We start from the raw sequence: 23,478 nt of genomic DNA on the forward strand, positions 1-23,478 counted from the left end.
ACTCCCTTTATCCAGCATATGGATGGATGAGTAGACAAATGGGGACAAAAACTAAGTGAAAAATAGGGTAGGATGGGGGGGGATGACTTGGGTGTTCTTTTTTACTTTTATTTTTTATTCTTATTCTGATTCTTTCTGGCATAAGAAAAATGTTCAAAAATAGATTCAGGTGATGTATGCAAAACTATATGAAGGTACTGTGAACAGCTGATTGTACACCATGGGTGATTGTATGGTACGTAAATATACCTCAATAAAACTGAATAAAAAAAAAAAAGCACCCACCACTAAAACGACGATGACAAAGTTTGGGTGCAAGTGACTCCATGGTCAAAGAAGTTTGGGAATGCTGCCTTCAAAAAGGTTAGAACAGGTTTCTTCACCTGTAATATTATACTCACATGCCTTACAAATCTCAAGAGTCAGATACAGCAGGCAGGGTTTCTCAAACTTATTTCACCCCAGAAGCTGTTTTCTCCCCCCTCTTTTTTTTTTAAAGAGCATCTCAAAGGTCTAAAGTTCTGTGGAATACATAACGGAAAAACAAGTTCCAGAGGCACTGCTCCATGGCAATACCCCACAGCATGGTATCTCATGAAAGATGTGGGCCAAAAGTCAACAGCAGATCGCAGCTACCAGAACGAGTCACTCTGACATTACCTGCACAAAGAGGTAGATCAAGAGGCAGCAAAAAGCTTTAAATGGGTCTTCTAAAGCCTGCAGCTCTTCTTTTGCGGAGGAAAGATTGAAACAGGCCAGGAGTGCGTCAAAGCGCAGGCCTTGGATTCCCGGCTGCTGGTTCAGCCACAGTCTCTTCAAACTAGGTGTTCCCCCTAATTGAAAAAAAAAAAAGGTCATTTACCATTATTCTTTGCAGTAGCAAGTTATAACATGCTGCTCCTAGAAATACAATAAAAGGAAACAAATCTCTTTCCTACTTGATATACTTGGAGCTTTAAAGCTTGAAAGGAACTAGAAAATAAACATGAACAGAGCTTTCCAGTTTAATAAAAAAAAAAAAAAAAACCTTAAAGTGCTCACTTTTATATATATGTCAGTCATTGAAAACATTTTTCTTTTAATGACTCAGTTTTGGGTGAAATTAGAGGGTTCTGTTCCTACTCAAATTGCACATTATGTTGTCAAGAATGCTTTTCAGAATAGATTCTGAATGTGCTGCCTCGAGGCTATAACAAAGTACCCCTGTAGTGAGATACTATAACTGTGATGAGGGTACTTGGTTTAGTTTGCTGTCCTCTCCCTATATCAGTGTTTCAGAATTCGGTGTGCATAAAAATCAGCTGCAGAGATTGTAAAACACGCATCTTCCTGGGTTCTATACCCAGAGATTCTGATTCACAAGGTATGTGATCGTGCCTGGGAGTCTGTACTTTTAACCAACCCAGAAGATTTTGATGTTGGTTGTCTGTAGGGACCCCACACTTTGGAAAGTACTTCTCTAAAACTATTAAACAAACAAGAATTTAAAAAATATTATTTTTCGTGTTTCATTTCTATATATGTTTAAATTATTAAAATCAAAAGAAAAGAAAAACCCCTTCCTCATTTACTTAAATCACTGACAAAACAAACACCATTGCCAAGACACTTGAGTGGCTGTGGCAAGAGTTAAATGAAGACATACAGAGCTGCAGCCACAGGAGAGCAATTTTGCTCTTGCTTACTGAACAAACAGAAAGGTGCCAGTTTTAAGATCAGGCAGATTAATCCGTGATGGGTAACACATCTCCCTTTATTAGTAGCAGCTGCAAGTTTCTGTTAGTACCACTTGGCTATAATATATGACTAAAGCGCAAGGATGGCTGGGATCTAAATGTTCCATGTGTTTACTAAGGAAACAAAACCCATTAACCAAATGGTATCAGAATTTAATGACTCAAAAAAGGAAATTCTTCTGTTTTTTTCTTACAATACTTAAAATGTTATTTACTATTCTCGTGGTGTATATCCCACCACCAGAAGTGGCAACTCAGTAAAGGTCACTTTCGTTTCTGAAATGACTAAAGTGTTCTCTTCACCAAAAAAAACCAACAAAACCCCTTATTATTTATTTCAGGGTGAAAACAAAAACAAAAACAAAACCCTTCATTTTTCTCTTGAGAGTAAGAACATACTGAAGATAACGGGGGAAAAAGAAAAACTCGTGGTAAAGGTACTTAAGATAGAGACATGATTCCAAGATAATGACAAATATCAGCTGTACTTCTTAGAGACACACTTTCCAGAAAATAATCATCTAAGGCAGGAGAGTCAGCAGACTACAGCCCATGGACCACATCTGGCATACTGCCTGTTTCCGTACAGCCTGCAAACTTAGAAGGGTTTACACTTTTTTAAATGGTTGGAAAAAAATCAAAAGAAAAATACTATTTGATCATGCATGAAAATTATATGAAATTCCAATTTCAATGACCATAAATAAAGTTTTACTGGAACACTGCCATGCTTATTCCTTTATGTATTTTCTATAGCCACTTCTACGCTGTAAAAGAAGAGCTGAATAGTTTTGACAGAAACTGCATGATCCATGAAGTCTGAAATATTTACTGACTCTTTACAGAAAAAGTTTGCCAACCTCTGATCTGTGGTAAACAATATGAATCTCAGTTATTTCGAATATACTAAATAAAGTCTGGGAAAAACATTTATTCTCACTAAAAAAGTCAGCTGCATGGTACAAAATTTAGAAAAACAGAGAAGCATAAAGAAGAAAATAAAAATAATCTATTATCTCACTGCCTGGATATAACTAGACTTTGAAATATAGTTTCTAGTCCTTTTTGTCAATGCATATAAAACATTTATGATCACATCTGAAAGGACAGGTCTCTATCACAGAGTGCACAGAGATGGACAGTGGAGAGATTTTACTTTGTGTTTCATTTGCTTAAAATTTAGTACAAAAAAACAGAGATTCACAAAATATATTTAGAATCAAGTGTAGTAAAATGCTAAATGAAGGATTTTCTGAATGAAGAATTACTGCCATAACTTCATATATGAAACCAGAAAACAAAATGACCGTGCTAGTGGATACCTGTTACTCATTTCCAACACACACAAAACTGGGTGAAACGGGCTTAGATATCCAGGTAAGATATTTCCTAGTGTCTGTCTAATAAAGGAAACGAGAGACAAACAAAACCAGTGAATTCCATAAGTTGTTTACCACTTTTTTTTTCCCACTAATATTGTCACAGCTATATACCAAGTTTCCTCTGAAGGTTGATAATTGAAAAAGTCACTAATTCAATTCATATTTATTGAATGTCTACAACTGTGGGTGCTCTGATAATTGATGAATAGCCCCATATAAAATATGAACCATCCCTGCCTTGGAAGAACTTGCAGGAGAAGGTCATGCACACAAAATATAATATGAGAATAACACAAGTTTGATTGGAGGAATACTGAAGCTCAAAGAGGAACAAACTAATCGGGGCAGGGAGGCCTAAGCAAGTTTCCATCAAAGAGACGGGTAGGAACACCGGGCTGGGCGTTGTTGGAGAAATGAGCTTTTGTCTAGAATTGGGAGGAGGCAGCAATGGGTACAGCATATAAAACCCTTCCTGTTTTCCTACCCATCTATATAAACATCAACCAACCATCTATTCAACATATATTTTTGAGTAACTACCAAATGCCAGGCATCCTGGTAGGTGCTGGACATACAATAGGGAATGAAACAGAAACAGCGTCTGTCCCCGGGCAGTTTACAATCTAGTGGAGAACAGGGATGTTGGTCAAACAATCACATCAATACATAACTGCTAACTATGCAGAAGAGGTACAGAGTCCTCTGAGAGCACATGATGGAGGACTTGAACTATCTGAGGAGTAACATGGCAAGAAAAAGCATTTAATTCAAGATCTGAAGAAAGAGTAGGAATTAGTTAAGATAAGAAAGAAAAGAGAAGTTCCAGGAAAAGGTCTATGTCCTATCAACAATGGGAAGAAACTGAAGGGTTAAACCAAAGGAATGCCAAAAGCGAGTCTGTGTTTTGGAAAGACCACCTTGGCTTCAGCGGAAAATGGATTGGAGGAACATAAAATGGGATATGGGAAGAACTGACATGAAGGTATTACAGGAGGCTGGGAAGAAGCCAGAGGAGCTGGAGCTGGAAAGGAGATGAATCTAAGGTGATTGGGAGGAAAAAAAGAGAGGGCATGGTGAAATCTCAGATATGCTGAGCAAGACTCCTAGCTTTAAGGCATCTGGAACTAGATGGATGGTGGTGAGATTCACTGAAATAGAGAATGATTCTATTTCAAAGTGTGGCCTCTTTGTAGGGAGTGCCACTCAGCAAGGAGCAAAGTACTTCGAACTGTGGGCATTCAGTATAAATTGAATGAATGATTTCTTGAATCCTCAACCTTTAGAGAAACTCTGTATGGGGTTGTGACAACAGAATTGGAAAAAAAAAAGCCGGTGACTTATGGAATTGACGGATTTTAGTTTTCTTTTCACCGTATCTTTTTTCAGACCAGCAGCACAATATAATCTGGGAACTGGTTTAAAATATGGACTCCTGGGCCCCACCCAAAACCTACTGAACCAGGAATTCTAAGGTTGGGGCTCAGCAATCTGTGTTCTAACAGGTCTTTCAGGTGATTCTCATGCAGACAAAGATTGAAGAACACTCCTTTAAAGAATATCCTTCAACACAAAGGCTAAGAAATCATTTACCCAGACAAAAAAAAAAGTAAGTTATCAATAATAATAGAAGATTCTTGAGAACTATTTGAGGAGTAACATGGCAACAACAGATTATAGAAAACCATGAGCTTGAAAACCCATGTCCTGAGAAATCCCTTTATACCAGAGAATTTTAATCCTAAATTTCATCAATAATTATTTAGTTAAGAAAAATTGACTGATTGCCTATTTGTATGTTCATTTAGGAGGTAAGACATCTCCATAGCTTTCTGCAGAACTTGAGGTGACTTTGTCTTTAAGAGAAGATAGCATATTCTGGGGTTATTGTCTTTTTATGCTAAAAGCAAATACATCTCCAGAACATCTGAAGGTCCTCACATGACTACATACAAATCTTAATTACAAGGTTGTTTCTTTTTCTAAATGCAGTAAAATGTCATGCTATAAAATGTCAGTTTCTCCTATCCATACAGAGATTTGCATCTCAGTTGATAAATTTCCAATCATCAGCAATAACTGCCACCACTTTAATCAGGAAAGGATCTGAATTTCTTTGAAGGACCATTTCAATTAGCTGTCTTCTACTGATAAATTCATTCTAATAAAAATGGTTTTTAACCCTGGTGTGATAACCTAAGAGGTCTGGGACTACCAAATGCAAAAGGGGCATAGGAAATATCTCCAACAATAATCTAGAGGCCTAAACAAGCAATCGGGTCTGCAGGTCACTCACTAGTGTTGCATCTAAAATGCACCAGCCTCACACCCAATTATATAACTTGGTAAAAGGTTTTGTGTGACTAGATGGACAGGGCAACCTAGGGACCTTTCAGGGCAGACCGACCCCCAGAGAACCAAGCAGAAGGGTGGGGAGAAGGAGGTCATTTCCATGATTGACAACTCGGAAGAGTGTCTTGAGAGATGCTTGGAAGGACTCAAGCCCTGGGGGGAGGGCTGCTGGGCGTGCCTCATCAGCAACAAAGCAACTGTCCCATTCGTGTTTGCACAGCTATAAACACAGGCGAATGAACAGAGGCACTCTTAGACTCCAAACCACAGTACTTCTATGTGCTTTTTATAGAGAAATAAGTATTTTAATAAATGGATTCTACTGTTATCTTATGGTTATTTTCCTTGCATATTCCTAGGGTAAGAAAAACCATTCAACTGCCTGGCTTGTGTCCACTCTCAGAACGAGAGAAGTAAAACTTCTGGAAATAACCTGCAAAGATCTTACATCTCAAGGTCATCAGTGAAGATTTTTACTCATAAGTCCAATTTTTAAATGGCATTATCTGTTGGTAGAGCATGCCCAGCCAAAAGAACACAAAATAAAAAACCCTGGCTACTCATATGCAAACTAAATCTTTCCTTTCCAATGAAGTGATAAACTTCAATAACCTATTTTCAATAAGCAAAAAATTCATTCAGATATAAATGGAGTAGCATGTATTAACATCTCAATATATTAAACTCTACATTTACATGGATGAGCTATATAATTCCATGTTTGCAAAATGACATTGTTACACTGCTTCTATCTAATGCATTCAAACTGTAGTTAATGTGGCTATAAAAAATATTCAATGCAAAACTAAATCCTTGGCTTGTGACTCTAATGTGTATTTGCAATAATGTATTTGACAAAGCTTCAAACTATATTTTATAAATGGAAGAAAAATCACTATTGAGATTTAAAACCCATTTATTTTAGCTCATGATGGTCAGGCTAGGCAATTTTAGAGACTGGCAGCAACGTCAGCATCTGTTGGAATAGACATTCTGTGGGTGCCAACCGCATACGTATGCACACATATAACAGTTAGCAACTAAGCCTCTATTCACTATTCACAGAAACCGCAAAGATTTGACAAGACTTCCGTGACCTGATACATCAAGTGTCAGGATGAAAACCTTCAACGGTATATGTAGGAGGAAACTGAACCGAGAAAACTTCACTAAAATTGTTAAACAGTAAATGATAGAATGAATGGATCAAATGTAGCAACTTTTTTCATGAAATGTATCACTTTACCACATTTCATTTTGTAAAATAGTGTCCTTAGGTGCTTTGCAAGCTTCTGGTGACTCCTTACATAGCCAAGAAATACTAAGTTTACTTCCTGTTTCTTGAGCAAAACACACTTTAAAAATATCATTCTAGATTGATAAATTACCAATTAGATGTGTGAAATTAGCTTTTCTAAGCTTCTAAAATAAGGGTATCTTGTGATACTAAGAGAAATAACAATGAGAAGAGGAAAAAAAAATCACCTGTACTTTGTTTAAAGAGGCATCTCCAATTTCTGAAGATAGAAAGGGCTATTTCAAATATTTGCCTTTTGTTTGATCTAAGACTCATTCCCACGGAATGTCGACTGTTAGGACAGTGGGGAAGAAGAAAGAAAGTAGGGGTGTACATGTGTTGAGAATAAATAAACAAGCACATACCCAACACAAAGATTCTTTAAGAGATGTGTTTGGATAAATAAAGCTAATACTAAAGTGTATCCAACTTGTGTTATCAGAAACATCATGATGTATTTTAAGATAAATGAAATGTAATACACATACAGGAATGCGTGTATTTATCATACACACATACACTATCTATTTATAAAAAGATGGGGCACAGCCACTATATTGGGAAACTCATTGAAAAATGTGGCATTTACGAGATCAACCTAACTAACACACTTCTGAAAGAACAAGAAAAAGCAGAAATGGGTATGCTGATGGTGGTGTTCAACTCTACAATGACGCCTTGTTCTACCTGGAGATACCTGACTAGTCATGTAACAATACTTAGCACCTATACGAATGGTATTTGCAAATTTCAGATGCTCTTGACATAGGGGGAAGCAGAAGATCAATGAGCAGTATTCTGTTGTTTTTAATCATGATTTTTTTTTAGCAATGGAGAATACCTGTAACAGGAAATGGGATGGTCGAGCTTCAATTTTAATTTTAAAACCATTTGGCATTTTTCCTCATGGATACAGAAAAATATTTAAATTTTAAAATACTGTCATTTTTATTATTATTAACATAAGCATAAACAAAGATTCATTCATCTAAGTTATCTGCAATAAAAATTCAGAATCATACTTCTGGTTTAGGAGATATGAAATGCGAATTGTCTTTAAAGTTCATTCCAGAAGCAGAATTCTGGGATGCATTTTATGTAGAGCAGTATGCATAAGCTTTGCAGTTCTATTAGGGCCAAACAGAATGTTCTAATAAACTCTATCAGTGCTAGCTCTGATAATTATACTGCTTCTAGAGTTTACTAAAACATTATATGGAGTGACCTTTAAAATTAATTGATGATATAATGATGACTAGTCAGATATTCTCTTTAACACAAACCATAAGGAGAACTTTAATAATCCTTTTCTACATTACTTTTAGGAAGATACTATAAGGTAGAAATTACATACGTTACATTTTTGGAAAATTATTTTGGTTATTGTTTAAAAACACTTCTTGCTATAAAAATAAATGCTAAAGCATATTATTTGCGTGACAACTAGTTTTTAAGTTTGAATCTATCATTGATTGATAGAATAAAGAAACATTCCCTAGAATAACTTTCCTCAACTTCTCTCCCCATACTATTCCATTTACCAAAAAAAAAAAACATTTTGCAATATTCAAAACCTTATTTGGTAAATTACAGGCTCATGTGATGGAAAATAATAGTGGCATGAGAAAATTTAATGCATACAAAAACAGTATATCAAAGCTTTAGAAAAATATTTTTCTCTGAAAGAATGAAAAGGGCCACTAAAAATAAACACTAAAACTCATTCTCTTCTTTTTTAACTGTCTATATGTAGAACATTCTCCCTTAAAGTTATAAATCCTTGGTCTTTTTCAGATCCTAAGGACTCTTAGGAAGAAAAGCTGCCAACTTTTCGGTGAACTTTGTTTTTCATTCCCTTTATATGCTTTAATGAAAATAAAACTTGTTTTTCCAGTTTAAGTAGTTTTCTTTTATTTCCCTTCAGTTCCAAAACTCTTCAAAATATACTTCTATTAGGGCCAAATAGAATGTTCTAATAAACTCGAGCAGTGCTAGCTCTGATGACTATACTGCTTCCAGAGTTTACTAAAACATTATATGGAGTGACCTTTAAAATAATTTGATGATAAAATGGTGGATAGTCAAATATTCTCTTTAACTCAAACCATAAGGAGAACTTTAATAATCCTTTTCTACATTACTAAGTAGCAGGGAGAAAAGAGTTGATTCGAGTAGAATACCAAGACTCCAATTTTGTTTAATTCAATGGATATTTACTGAGTGCCAGCTGAGTTCCAGGCACTGGGGATATAGCAGCAACGAGCTCCAATGCATAAATTCTGATCTTTGGGGGTTGGGTCCTCTTAAGTTTTCTTTTCTCTTCCCATTGGTGTGGACCTTGAGCAGCAGGTGGAGGTAGAAGGCAAGAGCAAAGCAATATAGTAGAGTGGTCCAGGATAAATCTGCTACAATGCCCTTTACTCCCTTTTGTTTTTTAAATGTTAGATAAATGTATTCATCTTAGACTAAGGTTTGAAATGAAAATTAGTGTATGCGCAGTTCTGGAAAAATATACTTCCGATCTCTTTTTTTTGGACTTACAATGCACAATAAGTGAATCTGTGTTTTTAGTTAAATAAAGGCTATCTGTACCTGGAATGTTCATCTGCAGAGGTTGAACCAGGTCCGGATGCTTCAGCGGGTTCCCCGAGTACACAAACCACTCCTTTACTGTGGGGCAGGCGCTGACACCATCTAAGTAAAGATAGCTGGATCAATACTTGCACATGAACATTACCTTTTGTTTCCAGGTTAAGAGCATTAACAAACCCAACTTTGCCTGAGTTTAACCAATCACAATCACAAGTGAGCTCTCAAAACCAACAGTTGGTTTCCTACCCTCAGATCTGGGGGACATTCACTCATTCCAAAAAGGATGATACCCTCTGGATCTGACTAAAATCTAGGGGCCTGGGGAACAACAGGACTCTCGGAAAAAGTCTAGAAAGCAAAGGAGGTATAAGCTGGGTAAGAAAACAACTGAATGAAAGCAGAGAGTTTATCAATTCAGTAATTACTAAAATGTCCTTCTTCCCTTCCCTCCCGAGCCCTCACACTTGTTTCATAAAACATCGAGAGAAAATTGCTGAAACATGACAAGTCCTTTCCAGTCTTAAACAGTTATTTTAAGCAACTGTCAAAACTATTATGTGAAACTATTCCAAAAGCAGGTGGAAATAATCTAGAACAAATGTATTTCTCTGTTTTTGGATTCCTAATTGCCATTAAAAATTCAGTTCAATTTTAATTCTTTTAACCTACTCAGTAAAGTTAAAGTGAAATAAACACTTTCGTACTCAAGAGTCTCACTTAGCCCATCTTGAAGTTCCAGAGAAAATACAGGCCATCAAGTAAGTGTGGCCTTGGTTTTCTATCACAGCACCTAATATTTACCTGCTTCCACGCCGTCTTTCCGTCCTCTCCAGCTTACGCAGAAGTGCCCACCCTCGCTACCCCATCGTCCTCCCATAGCTCCATTTGATTTCCGGATCCCACCCTCGGTGACCTCTCTCTACTCACTGGCCCCTTCCTTCCTCTTGTAAGCCTCTTCGGTGGATTCCAATCTAAACATGCTCACGCCCTTCCTTTTTAAAAAAAAAACAATAAAAATTAAAAAGACTTTCCTTTGACTCCATAGCCTGCCCTCTCCTCCGTGGCTGCCCACCTTGCTAAAAGACTGGTTTCACTGCCTCACTCGCGGATTAACTCTCTCTAGTCTGGCTTCAGTCCACACTACTCATTGAAATGGCTTTGCCAAGGAAAACTAGCAATAACCTCTTGGTTGTTAAATCCAATGGACGTTTTTAGTCCCTATCATATTTAAATGTCAGTAACATCTAACACTGTTGGCCACACATCCTCCTTATTGAAATTGTCACTTCCCCAGGATTCTGTGGCATCTGGGTCTCCTGGTTTCCTCATTACCCCTTGGTCTCCTCAGTTCCTTTGTAAGGCTAGTTTTTCTGCCCTTCCCTTAAATGCTCAGGGCTCTGCCTGAGGCCTTCTGCTCTTCTCCAGCTACTATCTGTGTATGTTCCTCGTCCACTCCCAAGGCTCCCACTCCCACACTTACACTGCATTTTCATGTACGTCTGACCCAGAACTCTCCTGAGCCCCAGGCATCTGCATTAGGAGAATGACAACAGCTAAAACTTATTGTTTAACATACGCCAGACACTTACCATGCATTTACTCATTTAATCCTAACAACAACTTCACAGGTAAACAGCATCATCACCCCCATGCTACAGAAAAGGAAACAAAGGCTCAGAGAGGGACCAAGGCCAGGACCCCTGTTGACAACCATTACGCTTTATGTAGTCTCTCCCACAGGTACCTCAAATTCAACACGCCTAAGGCTAAAGTTACAACCTTCCACCCCAAACTTATTTTTCCTATCATTTTCCCTATCTTAGTGAATGATGTGTTGAACTTCCTGGGTACCCACATTAAAACATTTTTGACTCATCCTTCATATCCAATAAATCAAGTCCTATAAATGAACTACCTCTGCAACGCACCCACGTTCTCTCTCACCCCACTGCCACCACCCTAGTTCTGGACACGATTATCTTTCTCCTAACCATTCTTTCAGACTTCAGTCTCACCCCCATCCAATACATTCTCTGCACTGCAAATGGAAGGTTTTGTTTAGAATGAAGATTTCATCAGGTTGCTCCCTCTGGTAGCCCTCCCACAGCCCCCAGGACAGAAGTGCAAACACAGGATGGTATTAGTCCTTCACGAATTTGCTGCTGCTTCATCTCCAGCACTGTCCCTCGCTCTCCTCCCCCTCAGTAGTCCTCATTCCTGAGCATGCATCAGAATCTCCTGGAGGTCACGTGAAGGCACTGATGACTGACCCACTCCCCTAGAAGAACTGGGGTGGGACTCAGGAATCTGAAGTTCTAGCAAGTTCTCAGGTAACACTGATGCTACTGGTCTGGGGACCACACTTCGAGAACCAAGTCTTTCACATTCAGGGCCCAGCACCTCTTGCCTTTTCACACCTTCATGTCTGGATGTGGTGTCCCTCGCTGTGGAACTCTCTCCTGTCCACCCAGGTCCCCATCACACACCCCTCCTATTCTGTGCTCCCCTCCCTTCATCTTCATTTAGTCAATTCTCCTCTTCTACCTTTCAGCTTGGATGTCAGTTCCTCAAAGATGGGGCCCATGTCCTTCCTGAGTATCCCTGAAGCATCCTGCACCTCTCACGGTACATTCACTAGAGTACTGCAAATGCCTACTTATTTATCTGTAAACCAACCCCCCTAACTGGGAGCGCCTCGATAGCAAGAACTATGTCTTCTTCATATCATATCCCCTGTTTCCAGCATAGAGCACAGAGCAGATGCTTGTTAAATAAGTTGAATGAACAAATTCAACTCAGCCTAAATTCACACATACAAAAAAGTCCGAGGAGAAGTATTCTTATAGTTGAAAAAAAACAAAACAAAACACTTCCTATGAAATCCTCCTGGTCTAGGCTTTCATTACATTAAAAAACAGTCAACTCAGGAAAATACTTGGTTGTATATAAGTTACCACATACACACACAAACAGACCATAGAACTGTACAACACAGAGTGAACCCTAAAGTGAAGAGTGGGCTAAAGTTAATAGCATGATTACAATAATATTGTTTCATCGACTGTAACAAAAGTACCACACTAATGCAAAACGTTAATAGGGAAAACTGCATGTAAGAGTTGCACTGTGTACTTTCTGTGCAATTTTCTGTAACTACAACTTCTCTAGTAAAAAAATAAGTCAACTCAGTGAACAATATCCTAAATTGCTGTTTCCGAAAGAAGTTACCAAAAGATGAATATTGCCAGGCTTTAGTAACTCAATGAATACAAATATTCGACAACTGTCATCATTTAGTTTGCCAACGGTTTCCTTGGAAAATTACAAAAATAGTTACAAAACTGTATTTTATATCATCAATGCAGAAGTAATATTTCATTCCAAACTGTTTGTAACACAGAAGTTCAGAGTTGATGGCCAAAATAGTTTTACTGCTAAAGAACTTATCCAGAGAAAATAAAGATAGTTTCATGACGGGCACTGGTGTCCTTTATTAAAAACAAGCAGATTTTCTATCATTTCCTTTCATGTTAAAACCGAGGGAAATCAGTTTTTGAACGGAAATTCCAAGAGAATTTAGTCAAGTTATTCAACTACAATCCAGAATGAAGTAGCCGGCCATCTAGAACGGTTCAAAGAATCTATAAAACCACGATTCTGCACAAGACTCAGCAAGCAAAACAAGACTGATGATAATCACAAAGCCCAAATTCCCTTTTTTCCACAAGAATTAGGGACCAAATAGGGTTAATATCCATATTAAGTACAAAGTATACTCAATCCCCATTATTCAGGATTCCATATTTGCAAATTTGCCTTCTCGCTAAAATTTATTTGTAACCTCCAAATCAATCTTTGTGGCACTTTCGCAGTCATTTACAGATGTGTGCAAAATGGCGAAAAATCCACATCACTTGAAACACACACTCCCAGCTGCTGTGGTTGAACAAGGTGATGTTCTGCCTTCTTGTTTCAGTTTTCATACTGCAAACAAGTGTCCTTTTAAGTGGGATGTTTAGGGCCATGTTTTTCACATTTTTGTTCCTTTTCTTTTTGTGATTTCACTGTTTAAAATGACTCCCAAGTGCAGTGCCGAAGGGCTGTCTAGTGGTCCCGAATGCCTTAGACAAAATACACGTGTATTCAGGCATGAGTTACAGTGCTACTGGCTGTGAGTTCAATGTCAATGAATCAGCCATATTTGTTAAAAGGTGTTTTACACAGAAACATGCATAAAACAGGATAATTTATCTATCGATTAATGAAAATGTTGTGACCAGAAGCTCACAGGAACTAACCCCATATATCTCCTATGGCTCAGTATTTGTAATTTGCAGCAACTTTATAAAGACTATAGATATAGTTAAAAACAAGAATATACTGTATTCTTCATGAATTAATTAAAGCTTTTACTTTTTGAAGTGATTTACTTATATCTGATAAGTTTCACTGACTGCACAGATGTCACAGAACAAGAGAGAACTACGCTTCTTAAAATTCAGTACTTATAGCCATTTATTAGACAGAGCCTTAAATATTAAAAACTCTTGATTTTCACATATAAAATTAATTTTCCAGAGCATAAATTTAATTGTCTCAATGAAATTTCATCTGAAATTGTGGTAAATTCTGGGGAAGAACAGAGGAAAATAATTGGGTAACAAAAAGAAAGGGATATTAAAATCTAGTATTTCCTCTGAGGTAAGGGAGTCTTCAGGTTCTACATTCTAACCTTAACTTTGTGACTAGTTCTGCAACCAACAGATATGTAAATTAAGAGACCCACAATATGATTTGACAGCCTTCTTAACATCAAAAAAAGGATAAAATGCTGGCACACAGTGGCTAGAAAATGTTATCAACATCAATAAACAATAATTTTAGAAGTCTAGATAATGTCTTTATCCAAGTCTAAATATTCAGGTGAGAGTGTTTTTGAGTTTTGAATTTATATTATCACTCTTATAGTCACAACACCCAGTGTTACTTTCAAAAACCTGAAGCGGATGCAAAGCAGTATCTGAGACTACATCTTCTTAAAATAAAAAATAAACATGTTTTACAGGAAAATCTTAAAGTTTAGCAAATACTCTTGCATGCCATATTACTTCAGAGATTTTAATCTAACATGCATTTTTAAAACCACAGCAACAACATTTGCTATAATTTTGTTGGTCTGAATCAAAACGATTCTTCTTTTAATAAACTGCCTGATATATCAAGAAAAAAGAAGAGGAAATGAAGTCTGGGAATTCTTTTCTGGGCCACCTTTTCTCACTGGAGCTTTCACCTTGGTGGGCTCTGAATTCAAAAGAGCAAAGCAAAATTTTACAGAAGTAGCAAGCAAGAAATAAAATAAAATATTGCTCAGATGAACTTTATTCTGAGGGCTCTGAAAAAAGTAAAGAACAGTCATATTTGACATCACTATTCAACAAACTGAAATTAAGTTGCAGTTTGAAAAGTATATCAGTTTATATTTTTTAATTACTTATTTCAATATTAAAATAGAAAGTTATTTATTTGAATAAAACTAAATCCTTAAATAGAGTAAAAATCCTTTGCTAGTTTTACTCTGTACTTGTTGCCTATGACATTTTACAAGGAAAACAGAAAAATTACATAATCAAACTTACTCTTTTGCTATCCTCAAAGGGTGCACTGTACTTTGTAAAAGCTTCTATATATAACTAAGACTTTCCCCCCGGGAGCAAAATTGTGGAACTGTCTGGGGGCTGACACTGGGCAGGGGAAGACAGAATGATGAGAAGGAACATTGATTTTAACCTTTCAATTACTGGGATTTTAAAATTTGATAACCATCCTCTCCTCCACATTTAAAAAAGTCTATCTTGTCTGTATGGTTCTATAATATTTTCATACTGCTGGTTTATTCTAGAATTGCTATCTTAAAAAAAACAGAAAAGCTCCCCAAACATTCTTTTTTGTATACAAATTTGGAAAAATAAAGAAATCACCCTTTAAGTAAATGTTTTGGATTTTAATGACTCGGTAGCCTTGAGGCAGCTTTGTAAAGAGTTAAACCAACTGTTTACTCAGAAGGCTGAGGGCAGTCCCCATCCCAATACCACCTGCTTTCTCCAAACCATCAGTGGGATCTTCTAGAACTCCTGCTAGATGAGAGAAAGATAAGAAAAAGGGCCATTAACCTTAAAGGAACTGGAGCCATTGTTAAAGGCTGCTCATACCTAGGTGGTTTTTCGCTAATACTAGTAAGACCTAAAAGAGAACAGAACAGATTTCACTTTTTGTACCTTCCTGAATCTCTTCTGTTTCCTCAAATTCATAAAGTTTCATAAAATGACTCCAAGCTAAGAATATCATTTAGGGAGACTAAGAAACAGAGTTGGAAGCCAGGAACGGGGCTGAGGACGTATGCAATTTCAAGGTTTCTTTTCCCCCTTTTGACCGCTGAGCCATCTAGTACAGCTAAATATCATACTAAACTACATAAAACACATGTAGGAGTGACAGAAACAACCACTCCTGAAAGAGGTACCCTCTGATATAATCAGATGAACTGGTGTGTCCAATAGATGAGTTATCCAAACTGCATCCATAGTTAGGGATTTTGATATATCAACATATCAATTCAGTGCCTGTGACTTAAAACCTTTTGGCTCAGAGATCATTGTGCAAATTTAAAAGACTGGCTCTAGTGTTTAGAGCCTATACCAGGTAGTTTAAAGGGATCTTTGATTTAAATATAGTTTAACGAGGCCTTTTATTTTGAATTTTACTTCAAATTAGTGAGCTCCCATCTGTTAGCTGTACTTGAAGACAGCTGATTACCCCAATGGGATTTGAGAGACAAAGATCTCTCTGCCACCTGTGTCTGAAATTCAGTCATTTGAGTTATCCTTTTCTAAGGAATGGGTTACTAAATGCAAATACTCCTGAAAAGGCAGTATTTTAAACCTTCACTCTACAAATGTACATTGATCACGTAATTCATACCAAGAAATCTGCTAGGTACAGCAAATATCACTATGAACATTCCATGGTGGGTAGCTTACAGCCCAGTGGGGAAGAGACATATTAGACAAATAACCACACAAACAAACAGATAATTACACACTGTCGTAAGTCTGAGAATGAAAAGCATAAGGTGTTTTGAGAGAGGAACTTAATTTTGACTAGGGAATAAGGGAAGAATGTGGGGAAGTTAGCTTTAACGTAAGGCTTGAGGGATGGAGAGAATTAATCAGGTACATGCCTACAGTTCAGAAGAGTGGCCTGAGCCAGAAATATAACTTTGGCATTTGTCAACATGGACACAGTTTAAGCAATGCAAGTGAATGAGAAAGCGTGGCTGAAAGAGGGTCCAAGACCCAGCTCTTAGGAACTACATGTCGAGTTCAGTAGAGAGAATGCAGGAGCTGGAGAAAGACGAAGGAGCCTCGGATGAAAGGAAGACATCAAGAGAATAGGGTGTTACACAGAAGCCAAAAAATGTCAGCATGAATTCAAGCATCAGGTAAAGGCTAGTAAAGATGAGCAGACGTGCTGTAATAAAGAAAAGAGAAAAGCAGTACATTTAGTTGGGGGCACTGGGAAAAGCAGGTCTAGATGGAAAGAGGAGAATTATCCTCAATTGAAAAATGAGGCTGACAAATTTTCCCATAATGCAGAACAAAAAGGTAAAAACAGAGATTAAAAATGAAGAAAAACAGACTATTAATCAAGGAAGTTCAACATCCATCTAATAGTAGCTCTAATAACAGACAACAGAGGATAGAAAGAGGAGGAAGATTTTGAAACACAGAGGATAAAAAGAATATCTCAAAATTTTCCAAAAAAAAACATTAATCAATCTAGTGCTAGACTTCATCAGCTGCACTTGATGCTAGCAGCACAGAACGTCGACTAGAAATCCTGTGTACAGACTTCTGCTTCTGGCCAAGATGAAGTAGTGCTACCAGATTAGCTTACCACTGCTACTATAAAGTGGGACAAACTTTTGAAGGGACTGCATTCAAATGCTGCACAATAGGCAGTGCAGGATTACAATCCCAGAGAGAAGGAAAACAAAGCAAAAGCCATAATCACTCCAACTTTCTCACCAGAGGCATTTTCCTTCTTAGAGAGGGAGATCCCTAGCAGGCCAAGACAACCTCTCTGAGATGAGGGGACCAAGATGGAGATCAAGACTACTGAAATAGCTGGGACTTGCCGGTTAGATTACTAGAGAGCAGAGAGCTGGGCAGAGAAGGTGCTCCAGAAATCTTCACAGGAGTGCTCTTGAGATTTTGGTTGAATGCTAAGCTGTACATGCACAGGGAGTGTACATGTACATACTCAGTGAGTAGATATACATACTCAGTGAGGCCAGGCAAAGAATAACTTCTGGGATCCATGAGGTGAACAACTACTGGCGCTTGCACAGGGCTTGCAGACATTGTATTTCCCACCAGCCAAAGTAAAGAGACTGTGTTAAACACCCTGGGCACTCAGTTGATAGCCCGTGTTTTAGGAGTAAGGCCACTCTAGCTCTGAAGTAAAAGTTACTACAGACTTGTGGTAATAAAGCTTTAGAACAATCCTTGAAATGATAAAGTAAATTAACTGCCTGACACAACAAACGTCCACGTTCTTTATCATCCAAAATGTTTCAGCATATAATAAAAGAAAAAACAGTAGACAATGAGAATAAGCAAAAATGTGTGGATCCATTAGAGGAGAGAAGTCAATAAATAGACACACACCAAGAAATGACAGGGATGATGGAATTAGCAAATATAGACTTTAAAAAGTTATAAAGACTATATTTACGGATTTAAAGGAAAATATGAAGGCAAGAAAAAAGACAAAAAATATTTTTAAAATAGTTGAAAAATGCAATATCAATTTCACTGGAGGGGGTTAATAGCAGATTAGACATTGTGGAAGAAAAGATCGGTAAACCTGAAAACAGGACAATAGAAACTATCCATATTGAAACACAGAGAGAAAAGAGGCTTAACAAAAAAAGCATCTGTGACTGACCTGAAGGACATTAAGAAGTCACACACCATGTCTTTGACTGCCAGGCTGCTGTAACAAATACCACACAGTGGGTTGGCATAAACAACGGGAATTTACTGTTTCACGGTTTCAGAGGCTAGAACGCTTGCTTCCTCCCGGGGCTGGCAGTGTTCTGGCTGGCCAGCAATTCTGGGGTTCCTTGGCTTTCCTGTCACATGGAGATCTCCTCTCTTTCCTCTTCTGGATTCCTGCTGACTTCTGACTTCTCCCTGGGGCCTTCTCTTGTAAGACCTCCAGTAATCCAGATTAAGACCCACCCTGGTTCAGTTGGACCCACCTTACCTAAAAATAACATCTTCAAAAGGTCCTATTTACAATGAGTTCACACCCACGGGGACACAGATTAAGATTAAGGACATGTCTAAATTGGGGTACATAATTCAAACTAACACATACCATATATACATAATTTGAGGCCTAGAGGGAAAAGTGAAAGAGGTTGAAGCAGAAAAAAAATTTGATGTAATAATGCTCACATTTTTCTTTTCAAATTTGACAGGAAATATAAACCCACAGATCCAAGATGCTTAAGAACCCCAAGCAAGATAAATATAACATATACCTTTCCAAAGCACATCTTAATCAAATTGCTAAAAACAGTGATAAATAAAAAAATCTTAAAAACAGAGTGGAAAAAAGACATTACATACAGGGAACAATAAGAATGACTACTGTCATCTTATAATTAACAATATAAGTAGGAGACAATATAATGACATCTTTAAGGCACTGGAAAGAAAAATAAAACTATCATGTCCATATAGCCAAAGAAACTTCAAAAATACAGGTGAAATAAAGAGATTTTCAGAAAGAAAAAACTCAGAAAATTAATACCAACACCACAAGAAATATCAAAAGTCTTCAGGATAAAGGAAAATGACATTATACAGAAATCTGGATATACATAAAGGAAAGCAGCACATTGCAAACAGTAAATATAAAGGACTTTCTCTTATTTGCTAATTTCTTTGAAATGTAATTGTTTAAAGCAGGGGTCAGGAAACTACAGCCCATAGGCCAAATCTAGCCTGCCTCTTGTATAGCTTGCAAGCTAAAATTGGTTTTCACATCTTCAAATGGTTGAAAAAAAATCAAAATCATAATATTTGTGACATGGGGAAATTATATAAAGTTTTGTGGGAACACAGCCATACCGATTCATCTCCATACTGCCTATGGCCACTTTTGTACTACAAAGAGCACAGCTGAGTAGTTGCAACAGATACTGTAAGGGACCCACAAAGCCTAAAATATTTTCTATCATCTGGCCCTTAGCAGAAAGTTTGCCAACTTCTTCTTTAAAGTAACAGTAAAAACAATGTAGAATGGGGCTTAAAACGTCCATAATCTCAAAAGGTTAAATACTATATGCTTCCATTTATCTAACAATTTCAAAATAGCAAAATTATAGACATGGAGAACAGATTAGTGTTTGCCAGGCAACAAGGATGGCAGGAAACCAGAGGCTAGTATAAAAGGGGTAGCATGAGAAAGTTCCTTTCTGGTAATAGAAGAGTCCTGTATCGTGACTCTGGTGATGGTTACATGAATCTATACACACAATAAAATTGCACAGAAGTCACACACATACAAATGAATGCATATAAAAATGGTGAAAAATGAATAAGGTCTGTAGTCTAGTTAACAGTACTGTACAAATGTCAATTTTTTGGCTTTGATATTATACCATAGTTATATACGATGTTGCCTTTGGGGGAGGCTGGGTGAAGGGTTTATAGGACTCTGTGCTATTTTTGCAACTCCCTGTGAGTCTACAATTGTTTCCATAAAAGTTTTTAAAAATGCAGAAGATATAAGACAACAATAGCGAAAATGATAGGAGAATGAAAGTACACTGCTGTAAGGTTTTTCATTACATGTAAAATATGGTAATATTAAATTATTTGAGGACAAATTTTGATAAGTTAAAAATATATATTGTAAACCCTGCAACCATGAAAAAATATAGCTAAATACAAATCAGCCAACAGGGGAAATAAAACAAAATAGTAAAAAAATTATTCAATTAATCAAAAAAAAAAAAGGTCAGAAAAGGGGAAAATCAGGGGAAAAAAAAACAGAGCAAAGAGAAAAAAGGAAGACTTAAACCCAGTCATGTCAATAACTACATTAAATGTAAATGGTATAAACATTCCAATTAAAAGAAGGCCTGCCAGATGAGATATGCTGTTTAAAAGAGATGCACTTCAAATATAAAGAAATACTTCAAAGTAAAAGAATAGAAAAAAGACACACCATGCAAACATTAATCATGAGAAAATTAAGAGTGCATACAGCCAGCTTTGGAACACAGTATTACCAGATAAGAAGAGGGAAATTTCATTATGTTAAAAAGGGCCAATTCATTCAGAAACATAATAATCCTCAATGTGTATGCACCTAATAACAAGAGCTTCAAAATACTGAAGCAAAAACTGATAGAACTGAAGGAAGAAATAGACAAATCCACAATAATATCTGGAGATTTCAACACTTCTCTCTCAGAACTAAGAAAAGTAGATAGAAAATCAGTAAGGACATAGAGACTTGAATAACCCTATTAACTCTTGATATTTATAGAACTTTACACTTAACAATGGTAGAATATACATCATTTTCAAGTGCACATGGAATAATAGGCTAGACCAAGCAAATAACAGAATGTTTCATTAACATCATAAATAAACCAGCAATAGCAGCATTTTATTTTCATACCTAATAATGTAAAACTTCATGTAGAAAGCCAAAATGTTAAGAATAAAGGAAAATAAAGATCAACTGTGAAGGTGAGCTCAATTTGAATAATGTTTCATGTTTACATAGTAATGCAGCAAAGATATGGCTATAAATAAATTGCATGAACAAAGTATAAAATTTAAAAATTAGCGAAACAAAAATTTATATATTATAATCTCATTTAGTGAAATACTCTGAAAACAATTCCAGGTAAATATACTACAAAGTGAAAAAATTTTCATGGTGAGGACGATTTTTTTAAATAATTACTGTCAATTTGCCATCATTCCTTCATTCACGTAACAAAGGAGGAACACTGGCAGAGAGCCAAGTAAGAAAAACAAAACAAAAAATGTATTTAAACAATATTTGGCCCCAAAGTTTATTATATAGGTTCTTTCATTTCTGTTTTTTTGTTTGTTTGTTTTTTTCTAAATAAGCTTAAACATCTTTCTTATGTCTTCCGTAGGTCACGTAAGTGTTTGAACTCTCACAGCACATATGGGAGAAAGTACTACACGCTGGTCGGTGTTAGGAATCTAACGAAAATTGGAATTCAATGACCCCTCGCCCCCGACAAAAAAGAATAATTACAACATTTTAATCTGATGATCCTATCACCACCTATAGATTATTTAATACTTACTTTCCAGGAAAATAGAATAATATTAACTAACATTGATAACGTTTGGAAATAATGGTGTTTACACAAATGGGCCACAGATACCCTTTCACTGGGATCCAAATGCTTCTATCTTTGGTCCTGATGATAGTTTGCTAGGCTACAATTCTTATCAAAGCACTCTCAGATCAGACCATAAAGTACTGGTCAATCTCTGTGTGATATGAGCAAGGCCTTGCCTAAGAGGTAACTAAATGCACCAAGTATTATTGGGTTTCTAGTTATGAAGTGCTCTTCTATACTCTTCATCCCCCCAAACTATTCCTGACATAGGATTATAGGGCTCTGATTAACTTTATACTCTGTGTTAAAGACCCTCTCCTATTTTACTGCTCCGGCCACGGACGGTCCTTCCTCTACTCGTGTTGCTAGTGCGCAATGGAAATATAGATGGGCAAAAACTAAAATTAATTATAACAACTGTAAAGGAAAATCTTCTTTCCAAAAAACATTTTTTGTTTATATTTTTAAATCTTATGTACTAGATTCTGCAAAATTAGTTTATGAAAATCACATTTTGAGGGGTGACTAAGTAGAGACATTGTCTTCTAATAATAAACATACCTTATACTCCTATAGCAGGAAAGAATTTTTCACATTTTTTAAAAAACACAACTCCTTTTAAGGCATAAAACTATGACATTTTATAGAAACAATGCACTCTCCATTTAATGAATACTGATCAACTGCTTGCTAATTATATATAAATGTCCCATGGCATTTATCCCTAAATTCTTGCAGATGTGAATGGTATTCTCAATTATAGACTTTATGGAGAACCAAAACTCCCTTTAATTGTCTCCATATCCTGGAAGAACACATTCTGCTTCATCTGGCTAGTTTCTCAGGCTTCAACTCCATACAGAACCGGTACTGAGACAGACCCATCAGTTCTCACCTCTACAGTCTCCCAGTATGAGCCAGTAAACACGCTGTCGGACAGGACGGTAAACGAAGGCCTGGCTCGGCAGAGCCTGATCAAGCTCGTCTTCCAAGGTGTTGCCACATTCAATCTCGCCACTGCACATAATATTGTACACCAGGTAGCTTTCACCTTGGACATGATGTGCTTTAGCAACCTGTTCAAAATTTACATACAACACAACTGAGTTTCCCTTGAAAACAAAATAGTAACCATCAAATAGAAAAAGGTCATACCCTGGATCATATGCCAGTTTTTTCCTAAGGCACTCAGAAATGGAATAACTGTCATTCAAACTCATGACATCAAGCTGGTTTTTCTGTTTCCTTTGCTCTAGGCTTCCAGATTCAAAACTTCATCTGTATCACTCGCCCCCCTCCTCATATGTCCCATCATCTACCAGTCTCATCCTATTTATCTCTGTGGTATCTTATCAATTTGTCTATTTCAAGTGCTCATTGTTTTTCACCTATGTAATACTTAAAGGCTCTTAGCTGAACCCTTTGACCCTCTGCCTCCTTTTCTCCCCCAATCCAACCCATCCTTCACACCACAGCCATATTCTTTTCTTGGAAAGACAGGTCCAATCACTCTCCTCCTTGAGACATTTGAATGGCTCCTGTAAATTCTATACTCTAACATTCAAAGTCCTCACTACAAGGCTTCCATTCACTTTTCTAGCCTTATACATCATTTTACCCCATAAATCTGCTATAATCCAGTCGGATACAAAGGGT

The 23,478-nt window shown here is 36.9% G+C and overlaps 1 protein-coding gene across 2 annotated transcripts in view; it reads right to left on the reverse strand.

The window, feature by feature from the left end:
* Window positions 1-23,478, reverse strand: part of FAM120B (family with sequence similarity 120B) — a 109,745-nt gene that overhangs the window by 71,708 nt on the left and 14,559 nt on the right. For both annotated transcript variants that reach the window (XM_037817569.1, XM_037817568.1), the window contains exons 4-6: window positions 22,718-22,898; window positions 9,357-9,458; window positions 661-833 (exon numbers count right to left, since the gene is read on the reverse strand). In XM_037817569.1, coding sequence (XP_037673497.1) covers window positions 661-833; window positions 9,357-9,458; window positions 22,718-22,898 — 456 coding nt within the window. The remainder of the gene's footprint in view (window positions 1-660; window positions 834-9,356; window positions 9,459-22,717; window positions 22,899-23,478) is intronic.

The sequence above is a fragment of the Choloepus didactylus genome, chromosome 24, assembly GCF_015220235.1.
Source record: "Choloepus didactylus isolate mChoDid1 chromosome 24, mChoDid1.pri, whole genome shotgun sequence".
Lineage (NCBI taxonomy): Eukaryota > Metazoa > Chordata > Mammalia > Pilosa > Megalonychidae > Choloepus > Choloepus didactylus.